The 11277-nt window shown below is 49.0% G+C and overlaps 1 protein-coding gene across 1 annotated transcript in view; it reads right to left on the bottom strand.

Moving 5' to 3' along the window:
* The window catches only part of FOXK1 (forkhead box K1), a 63814-nt gene extending 57910 nt beyond the window's left edge, over positions 1 to 5904 (bottom strand). Inside the window, exon 1 of the mRNA XM_019753637.2 lies at positions 5291 to 5904. Within this exon, the coding sequence (XP_019609196.2) occupies positions 5291 to 5874 (584 nt within the window). The 5' untranslated portion in view covers positions 5875 to 5904. The remainder of the gene's footprint in view (positions 1 to 5290) is intronic.
* Between the last annotated feature and the right edge of the window lie 5373 nt (positions 5905 to 11277).

Raw genomic sequence — 11277 nt, forward strand, 5'->3', positions numbered from 1 at the left:
CCCACACTTGTCTGCAACAACACAGCACAACGGACTAAGAGCAGAAACTGCTATGAGATGCCAGCTACCTTCCAGTCAGCTAGACATTCAAGACTTTTACAAAAAATGAACACCTCCATTCTAAATTATTTTGTTTTGGAAAACATAGTTATTTTCTTTCATAAAAAGTTACTTTTGAAATAGGTTTATAATTGCTATTTTTGAATAGCTTAATGAATATACATGTTTTAATCTACCAGTTCTAATCTCTAACATGGTAAGAGTCATAGACAAATCCCTCAACAAAAACTCTGTGGGTACAAAAGGGCCCTGGACCAACACCTCGAGAACGGCTGGAATAAACACAGGAATGGGACGCCCGGAGGGAACCATGCACCTTGAAAGGCAGCGGGCAGGTTAGGGGAAGACCTTGGGAACCTCAGGCCTCTGCTACCGGAAAGCCAGAGATTTCGAGCAGGGCGGCCAAGTGGTCAGGGCTTGGCTGTGCACACATATCGGGGAGCGCCCGCTGAGGAAATACATGGAAAATGGCGCGGTTAAACAGGGTACAGACGACTAAGGGCACAGTTTTCTTAATCAAATCGTGTATAAAATATCCATCTCCCTTCTGTGCATCTACTGAAAATGATTCCCAGGAGAGAGAAGCCACACGGACAACCAGCTCATGACCAAATGCGGGAAGTGTGACATCTAAACCCGCTCAGCTCACCCTCATCACCGCCAAGGAAAGGCCACACTGCCAATGTCCTAGGAGTGGGCTAAGTGAGGCCCGCGGGGCAGGCCCCAGCCAACCAGCCGGGACACACGGCTCCCACAGGCTCACAGCCCGCCCTGCTGGCCTCCCCTTTACACATTCACAAGGTTCACACACACACATCCCATTGTTCTTTCTTTCTAATCAACAAGCAACCTTTTACCAGAAAACTAGAAACTCCTGAAAAATGAGAGTAGCAATGAAAATTAACTTCAAAATCTCCTAATGAGTCACAATGCAAGGGCCTATTTCCAGGAAACCAAAGCAAAAGCATTTTATAGAATCCTCTCATTTTAATATGAAATGCTTTAAATGTATGGTAATTATGGAAATGAGGCACTGCTGTAATTCGAGTTGTCATTAATTTAGCAAGTCTATCCCCTGACATTCATGAGATGGGAAAACAGCAAAGAGTAAATTACCGTGTGTCCAAACCAGAGGCTTTCGTTTCGCTTCAGCACATAATTTTAAACATAGCAGTGTCTTTTTCCAAAGGATTCACTAGGAAAACCATTAAAACTCCACACAACACCCTTTCAGCGCCAACCAGGCCTGTTCCTTCATCAGTGACAAAGGCTTTCATAAATGTGTTATAAATTCAACACATATTACATGATAAATAACATGCTTCTCATAGGCTGATTTTAAAAATACAACATCAATTTTCTCATATGGGTGAGCAGCCCCCAGAACTCCATGTAAACTACATGCGAGAGAGTGGCACCCATTCTATTAACACAGATTCAAGGGACTCGCTCCCAATTTGCCACCCTCCCCGCAATGCTTTTAAAGTAAGTTTTGAACAAGGTGACAGCCTAACTTTGAATAAATATATATGACACGCAGTAATGTCAACTAGTAAGAAAAGCAGGATAAAGCATTTCTTTAGAGAAAATGCCACATTCATACTGTGACTCTACCATCCAGAGACAATACGACTGAATCGAATGCTTCGTTTCCCTGCGCTAACAGGTTCCTGCCTCCAGTCCCTCAACCTGAATTCTGGAGCAGTTAGCACTCTTCCAGCTTCCAGGCTTCCAGACTCAAAGTGTCTTCTATCCAAACAATCAGCATCTCGGAACACTCCTTCCTTCAGAGGCTTTCGACACAATCCCTTCCTCTCCACACCCGGGACCACGCTGTCCAGGTCTTAATGAGTCAGGCCTGAGTGCCCATCTCCCACGTGGTCTCCGTGGCCCTTCCAGCTCCACACATGTCCACACCCTGCACAGCAACTCTTCCTCCCTCATCACAGCTCTTGTCTCCACGTGGAAACCGCCAGCACAGCCTGTTTTCACATCTTCCAGTTTCAGCCACTGGAAGCAGACTGATCTTGTTCCAAGTGCAAACTCCTGGACCAACCCCCCATAACCAAAGCATCAGGTCACGTAAGGACCAGGGGCAGGCAGTGACCAGGGTGAAGGAGGAAAGGACCGCAGTTATTGTGTCCCGGGACGCCAGGAGCGAGCATGTGGCCAATACCACCTGCTGTCCTCACAAGTGCAGGTCACTTTCCAGTCAATTTCAATCTGATAACTACTTGTATGATGGCTGGTAACTAATTCAATCTTCTTCAAGTGACCAGTTGCAATAGCAATGAGAAACTATGTTCTGTATATTTTCATCGGTTCTAAAACAATTATGTAGTGAAATGCTTTGGTGGTTACAATTAATTACTTTTTATCCTGGTTCACTGTGGAAGCTGTGATCTGTAACACCTGCCATTCACGATATGACCTTCAGAGGATAGAGTATGTCAGCCCGGCAAATTATGAGCCACAATGAACTACAATAGTATAGGTGACAATAAATTTACGGACCTAGGCTATGACCAAAAAGCCACTATGGGAGACTGTTTCCTTCAGACACACGTACCACTGCCTAGGAGGCAGTTCTGGCAAAAAAAAGAAAAAAGAAAAAAATCAAACCTGAGTCTGATCAAATCTCTAGGTCCAACAACCAATTCACAGGAGTGACAGAGGAGAGGACATACTAAATGGACACCACGGGAATCCAATCTGTAAAGACAGACTGTGGGAAACTGTACAGGACAAATGACCTGGGTTCTTGAGCGAGACGGAGCATAGAGATTAAAAGAGATGTAAGAGACACACCAACCAATCAAAATGCCTGCACCTGATCTGCTTCCTGATTCAAAGAAATACACTGTAAGAAAAGAATTTATGAGACAGTAAGGGAAATCCAAACACTGACTAGATGCTCGATGATAGTAAGAAATTACTGTTAATTTTAAGTGTGATAAGGACATTGTGGTTGGGTTTTTAAAAAAAGAATCTTTATCTTTTATTGAAGTATTTACAGACAGAGTGATATGACATTTGTGATTTGCTTCCGAATAACTGTGGGAAAGAGAAAGATGAATGGAGACAAAGATAAAACAAGCTTGGCCTTAACATGAGAATTGTTGAAGCTGGGTGACGGTGTGTCAGGAAAGGGTGTGCATGACAGTACAACACACACACACACACACACACACACACGGCACAGGTCTCATGCAACTGCAGCCCATGAAACCCAAGCACAGACGAGTCAACAAAATTCTAACACAATAAGAATTTCCAATTTATAGTAAAGAAATTCATAACATCAAATATTAATGGCAAAACCATGTTCCTGAGAGGAAATAGATAATAATTACAACCACTCTTTGAAAATCAGTAATGAATTTCCTGTTTCAGAATGACAAAAATGTACACATTCAAATTTCCTTGCTCTGAATTCATTAAAATTTGATTTTTTTCAATGTGACAGGCTAACAATCCTTGACCTAACTCTAAAAAGAAGTTTACAACAGCCGGTTCTATCTACATAATAACTTTTCTAAAGTAAAAAATAAAAAATGCTCAAACTGCTAAACATACTTGTCAAAAGGATGTGGCAGTTTTCAAAGGCACACAGCCCTCCAGGATGGCACACACGGAAGTCCACTTAATGCCCCTCCTTCTGCATACTTGCTCTGTCCTTGTAAATTCTACTACATCCCTGCCTACACGGATACTGCTCAGAAGCACAGCTGCCGTCAAACAGGCCGGCAGACGCAGTGGGGCAAAGCACCAAGTCAGAGGGTGGTGGAATGTTCAGGCTGCCAGCTACACCCCAGCTCCGGGATGCTAAGAACAAGGCCAGGTCCTAGAGTGTAAACCTGCAAGGCACGGTGAACACAACCCCCTTTCACGGACAATGGACTTCATCTGGCCTATTCAGCAGATGATCTGAAGACTCCCCGTGCTGAAATTTCTTCCCCTTGAGTTAAAGAAAATACTAGTGTATTCAAGATCCAGTTAGCTAGGCCCTGGCCAGGCATGCACCTATCCAACAAGCAGGCAGGGAACTCTGAAAACAACTGCTTGCTTAACGCAGGCAGCTACGGAACCTGAGTCATATAAAATGCATCAGCAGAAACAGGCCTCTAAGAGCCACAGGGCAGGGAGGGGAGGGAGCTGTTTACCTGTGTGCTTCCTCACAAGAGGAGTGGCTGGCCCTGAAATGCATGTAATGGCCCGGAATGGAGAGGGAGTGAAGGTTAGAGAAACACAGAACAGAGCAATAGCAACCGCCCGGTAGAACAACTCTGACATTCACCACGTCCTGATTTTCACAAATACAGAACTTTCATGTTTGAACAATGAGGATACACTCTCCCTCAGACTCCCTAAGCAGAAGTGACTCACTGTTGATGTTGCACTTGAAGATTATTCAATACAGTGTTTACAACCCAACATGCCAAGACCCTAGAAAGGGAGAAGTTTACAACACAAGCTTTGGGCCCTGGGAATTACCCCAGCAAAATTCCCTGCACTCAGGGAGCTCATAACAGAGCGTAATTAGACGGTCACAGCGAACTCTGGGACACGAGGCACACTCAAGACATAAACACTAGTGAGGGATTAAAAGCAATTACTGCGCAGAAAAAGAAAGTGTCTAAAGAGGAAATGAGTAATTAGACGTGCTTTCTCCTGATCAACAGATCTCGAGAAAGCAAGGATCTCGGGGGGAGAGAAGTGTACGTGGGAACCGGAAGAGGGGAAAGTGAGAGAGGAGCGGAAGGGATGGCAGGGACACCAGACGTGGTAAAGCCGGGTCCGCCTTCTCCCGGCGCTGCCCCCAGACCCGCGGTCCCCTCCTGCCCAGGCCCCTCACTGTGTCCTGGGTACCACGGCCCCACGGGGAGCCGCGCGCTCCTGACCTTCGTGTTCAGGCTCACTGAGGAAAGGGCGCTTTCTGACCTGTCCCCTGCCCTCGGATGGGAACGTCCCCTCCGCGCCACTCGTGCGGGTCCAGACCCGGCCCCCACTGCCGGGGGCTCCAGCCTTACAAGGGGGAGCCCCGCACCTCCCGGGGCGACACCGCCTGACGCAACCGCGTGCGGGGGCGACCCCGGGACCCAGATCGGGGTGGGGACGAGGGCGACCCTCAGGGAGCAGGCCAGGCGGGGTCAGGAGCGACGCCGTGTCCGGGTCGGGCGGGGAACGGCCGGGGTCGGGGGCACCCCGAGGGGCGGGCGGCCGCACTCACTGTTTGGGCAGCTGCAGGGCGGGCGCGCCGCGCCGCTGGAAGGCCCCGTCCACGAAGACGCCGTTCTTGCCGAGGCAGCGCAGGTAGAAGTACGGCTCTTGGAAGGTGAGCTGCAGGTGGCGCCTCGAGATGAAGCTCGACAGGCCCATGCTCAGGTCCACCGAGCCCTGCGACGAGTTGCGGCCGATGGTGACGCTGGGCTGCCGCATGAGGAACTCGAACTCGCGGCCCTCGAGGCGCGCCAGCGCGGGCCCCGGACTCCGACGCACCGAGGCGGCCGCCGCGGCCACCAGGGCCTCGCCCGCGCCCCCCGCGCCCCCCGCGCCCCCCGCGATCGCGCCGCCCGCGCCCCAGCGATCGCGCCGCCGGCGCCCCCGCGCTCCCGGCGATAGTGCCCGGCAGCGGCGGCGGCGGCGGCGGCGGCGGCGGCGGCTGGGCGGGCGGCGGCGGCGACGGGGCGGCGGGCCTGGGGGCGCGGGGACCGCGGCGGCCGGGAAGGCGGCGGCGCACAGCACGGGGCTGCAGGGCGCCGAGCGCAGCGCCAGCAGGGCGCGGGCCCCGCTGTCCTCGCCGACTTCGGCCATGTTCGCGCAGCTCCGAGCGGCCTCCGGCGGCGGCGCGGCGGCGGGGGGCGGGGCTCCGCGGGGCTTCGGCTGGCGCGGGATCCCGGGCAGGATCTCACCACAGCGGAGCGGAGCCGGGAGGCCGCAGGCCCCGCCCGCCCGCCCGCCCGCCGAGGCTCGCCGGGGTTCGCGGGGGCTCGCCGGGACTCCCTGGGGTGGCGTCTCCACCCGGCCGGCCCGCCTCGCTTGCCCTGGAGCTAACCCTCCGCCCACTGCCTCCGGCTATGAGCTGTCCTTTCCTTCATCCTAGGGACCCGAGGAGGGGAACCCCAAAACTGTCTACAAGTTTTGATCCTCTGTCTGTGGTAAAGGAACCAATGACCTCAGCAGTCTACTGGGCCCGAGCCGCTCCATCTGCCAATCTCAAAGGGCGATCATACTTAAGCACCCAAATTGAAAGTTTTCATACTGTAGCAAATTTGCATAAAGGCGCTTGCCATCTCTGATGCCCTGTGTTCCTTTTTGGAGTCACCCGTTCCCTCAATCTATAGCTCCATCAAATACCCCAAGATCCATGCCAGCCAGGCACCTGTGAAAACGAGGCGGACACTGCCTGCCCTTCAGACCCCTCATAATCCAATCAGGGGAGGTAGATGCCTGTGGGGCGAGATCTTAGCTGCAAACACGGAAATGGCCAATTGGGGCATCGTTGGGATCCCTTTAGCACTTCAATGTCCTGGTCATGCATTCCTAATTCGGCCAGGTCCCCTTAGGAAAGGTGGCAGTGTTTCCATACTTCTGTCATTGAGTCACAGAGCATGGGAAAATACCTCCTTGGCTGAGCTTACAGTGTAGGGAGAGATGCAGACATGCACACAGACTAATAAGTATCAAATTATGACTGTCACAAGTCCTGGGAGGCATTGCTATGTGGTGACGCGAGGGTGTGGTGGGAGATGTGGGTGGGAAGCCTGTCTCCTTACCCACTTTCCAGCCAGGGGCTGAAATCAATTGTCACATGATTGAATGCATAGGTGCAAATAGAGATAAGTGTTGGGAGGCAAGTAACACATTTTTGTGTGAGGCTGTGACAAGAGAACCTACCTGAGGTAGGGAGGAGGACAGTAAACACAGGGTCAGGGATCTCGTCCCTAAGGAATGACACTTGGACTGAAGTCCACGGATGAGTTGGAGCCATTAGGTTAGGGGCTGGGGTTGGGAGATGAAGTCCAGCCCAGGAAGGGAGCATGGCACCTTCCAGGGATTGACGGGTCATTGTGGGTGAAGAGTGACCACTCAGCAGAACCAGATTGGGCTAAAGAGGACAGGGGCCACACTAGGTCATATGAGGATTTGGGTCTGATCTCAAAGCAGAAGGGGTTTTAGGCAGAAGGACAGCATGCAGACCCACATATTTGAAATGGAATCACAGACTGTCCTGTGGAGCTTGGATGGGAAAGGGGTCAGAGTGACTGTGGGAGGTTAGTAAGGAGCTAGCAGACCAGGCAAGGAGGGACATGGAGAGAAGTTGGGGACTTCAAGCAATGTTTATCTCATACAAAGAAGTTTACATACACACTGGTGGTGCGAATGTAAAATGGTGCAGCTGCTATGGAAAACGGTGTGGTGTTTCCTCAAAAAATTAAAACACAGAATAACCGTATGATCCAGCATTTCCACTTCTAGGTAAGAATTGAAAGCAGGGTCTTGAAATCTTATTTGTACACTCATGTTCAGAGCAGCATTATTCATGATAGCCAAGAGGTGGAACAACCCAAGTGTCTATCAACACATGAATGGAGAAAAAAGATGTCATCCATCCGTACCATGGACTATCATTCAGCCTTAAAAAGAAAGGAAATTCTGACACGTGCTCTAAGATGGATGAAAAGTCTTTCAGGACTTTACACTAAGGGAAATCAACTGGTCCTAAAAAGACAAATACGGTATGATCCCACTCCTATGAGGTCCCTAGAGGAGTCAAATTCCTAGAGACAGAAAGTAGAAGGGTGGTTATTAGCACTGGGGGAGGGGAATGAATGGGGAGTTAGTATTTAACCGGGACAGAGTGTCAGTTTTGCAAGATGAGAAAGTTCTGGAGATGGACGGTGGTGATGGTTGCACAATGTGAATAAAGTTAACACCCCTGAACTGTACACTTGAAACAGTTAAGATGGTCAATTTTATGTGATGTGTATTTAACCACGATTTTTTTTAATAAAGAGAGAGAGATGTATATACAACCTCCAAGGTTCTTTTTTCTGGCTCATCTGAGGTGACTTTTTACTTTTTAGTGACAGGTCTGTTTGATGACAACAGATATACTGTAGATGTGCTTCCAGGCTTCTTGGGCCTAACTTAATATTAAATATAAAGAGTTACGCACAAAATGACAAGCCTAGATGGTTCTTTTCCCAAGGAGCAAGAACCTGTACGATAATAATGCCAGGAGCTCACAGGGTTGACTCTCGATGACCTTGCCAAGTCTGGATACCCATTTAATCGGTTGCAATTCCTTTCTCCTAAACAGCAAGAGTTGAATATATTGACAGCTTCAACAGAGAGGGCAAGAGAAGTGGCAATAAAAAGCCATTAAAGAATGAAAATAGGAGATACTGAATTCCTGTCTCACTCTTTCCAGGTCGAGAGGGCATGCTAAAGCTGTTCCACAAAGCATTCACTCAAAAACGGAAAAATAAAAATCTGGCCAGGGAGAACCCAGTCAACCTTTTGGAGCCCCCGACACCCAGTCTCTTACCTGACAGAAGCCCCCGAGAGCTGGCGGCAGAAACAAAAAGGAACAGAATTAACTCCAAGGCAATAAACCATTGAGAAGAAAAGTATACTGTATTGGGAGGTGATAATTAGAGACGTGTTAAAAAGAAGCAATGAATTATCCAGAGAAACAATCCATTAAAAATAAAAGGCAAAACATGGGAACAGATCCTTCACAAAGGAAGATATATGCATGACAAACAAGTACACATGTTCACAACACGAAAAGCTGCTCAATGTCATTAATTGTTAGAAAGCAAATTAAACCCACGATGCAATATCTATTAAAATTGCTTGAAGAAAATGACAAACCAACTGCCCCTGAGAATGCAGAACAGCCTGCGCTCTCTTCCACTGCTTGCGGAAGGTAAGGTGGCTCTGTCACTTTGGTAAACAGCTTGGCAGTGTCCTGTAAAGTTCAACTAACTTACCAGATGACCACAAGCAGATCACTAGGTATTTTCCCAAGGGAAATGAAAATGTATCAACACAAAAACTTGTACATGAATATTTATAGTGGATTTATTCATAATCACTCCAAACTGGAAACAACCTGACAAAGCAAGTGGACCTCAGCTGAGGAATGGATAACAAATGCCAGAATATTACGCAGCCATACAAAGGAGCAAGATACCCATAAACAGAGCAGCACGAATGAATCCCGAATGCTTTCATATATGGGACATTCTGGGAAAAGCAAAACTATAGAGACGGAAACAGAGGAGTGGTTGCCAGGGGCTGGAGGTCTGGGGAGAGATTGACCACAAAAATGACATATGGGAAACTTTTTTGGAGGGGTGATGATTGTGGTGGTGACTCTATGACTCTATGTATTTGTTTAATGAGCAGAACTGGTCATTAAAAAGAGTGAATTTCACTCTATGTTAATCTACCTTTGTTTAAAATTTTTAAAAAATCTCTAGAGAGATTGTGTTTATAGACCTAAAACAAGAATTAAGAGCCATGCTATACAACTCAGAAGCCACTAGTTACACCTAGCTATTTAAACCTATGCTCTAATTAAAATGAAATCACATTCGGCATTCTGTGCCTCAGTGTCACAAGCCACACTTCGAGGGCTGGACCTGGAGACACATATGACCAACGCGGTGCAGGTAAGGACATCCCCGTCCCTGCAGGAAGTTAGCTCTGCTGGACTGCTCTGTCCTGAGGGTGGTGGCCGGGCACCGCTGCCCCCTCCTCTCTTTATCTTCCCAAGTCAGGGAAGCACGCCAAGCAGCAAGACCCACAACGAAGCACTGATGGGTCACCCCCGTGCCCTGAGCCCGAGGTCCTCGCCTGCTCTCTTGTTCCCAGTGGGTATGGTCAAGGCCGCAAAGCAGAGCCCCGCACAAGAAGACAGGATCCTCATGGAAATCTGTCAGCGCTGCTCCTGCCTCAGTGTGAAGGCAGGTGGCTACGTCTGCAAGCTGCTGGTCCACACGGGCATCCACACACAGAAGCATCTTCGATGGCCTGGAGCTCAATAAATATTTGTTGAATGACTGGAGACCCAGACCCTTCTCTGTCTTCGCATCATCCCCTTCCTTTTCCTGTCTGCTGAATGTCACTTCCTGCTGCTGCTATCTCTTTCTCGGGTCCTTCCTGTGTCCTCAATACTGCTTCCTGCCTGTTCACTGAGTCCCTAGGGTTTCACATCACACAGTGATGACACCTGTAACAATTACTGAAAAGGACTGCCTATTTGCATCACTGCAAAAGACAGTGGGAGGTGGGGAGAGACAGACAGACAGACACAGAGTAATCCTCCATGAAAATACTTCCTTACCCATTTGAGACCTAAAATATCTGAGAGAGATGAACCCTGTTTTCTCTGCTCACTTGGAACAGGCTGACTGGTTTTCGTTTGACAGCCTACCCCCAACCACCCTGTTACTTAGAACTCAGACATATTGCTGAAACACCAGTTCAGGAAAGGATGTGTCTGACTTCGACACCACGGGAAACTTGTTCCACCTAGAGCGTGGGTGAGAACTTCTCCTGATAGAATGCACCGCTGTTGGCACTTAGAAAGAGATAGACGGGCTGTATGACAAATGGCTCCAAACACTGTGGCTTACAATGATCCACATGTATCATCATATAGTTTCGGTGGGTCAAGGCCTTGGGAGTGACTCAGCTGGTGGTTCTGGCTTTGGGTCTCTTGCAAGGTCGTGTCAAGATGTTGGCTGGGGCTGCGTCTTCTGGAAGGTTCCCTGAGCCTGGAGGATCCGTCAAAGCAGCATAAGGTACAGTGGAAGGGGCACAGCCCGCTCCACTGCTAACCAGCAGTGTGACCTTGGGCAAGTTATTTGGCCTCTCTGGGCCTCAGTTTCGTCTGCTGTAAAATGGGTTTAGAGTTGCTGGAGGCTTAAAAGAGATGATGTGAATGGGGCTATGGACACTGAGAAACTTATTCACGTTACCTCCAGAAATGCAGAGTGTTTTGTAAGAATAGACTTGAAAGTAACAAAAGCAAGACTCTTGGCCCTGTGGGCCAGCTCCACAGAAACCCTCCAAAACCTGCTCAGCTGGGCAGGCCTTGCAAAGAATAGAATGCTCTAGACGTATTGCAAAATGGCTGCTCTCCTCCCCTGATGGAAGGTCGAGGGAACTGGGGAACTGTTTTTTTTTAATCTTCACCGTGAA

Source organism: Rhinolophus sinicus, linkage group LG10 (genome assembly GCF_036562045.2).
Source record: "Rhinolophus sinicus isolate RSC01 linkage group LG10, ASM3656204v1, whole genome shotgun sequence".
NCBI classification, from domain to species: domain Eukaryota; kingdom Metazoa; phylum Chordata; class Mammalia; order Chiroptera; family Rhinolophidae; genus Rhinolophus; species Rhinolophus sinicus.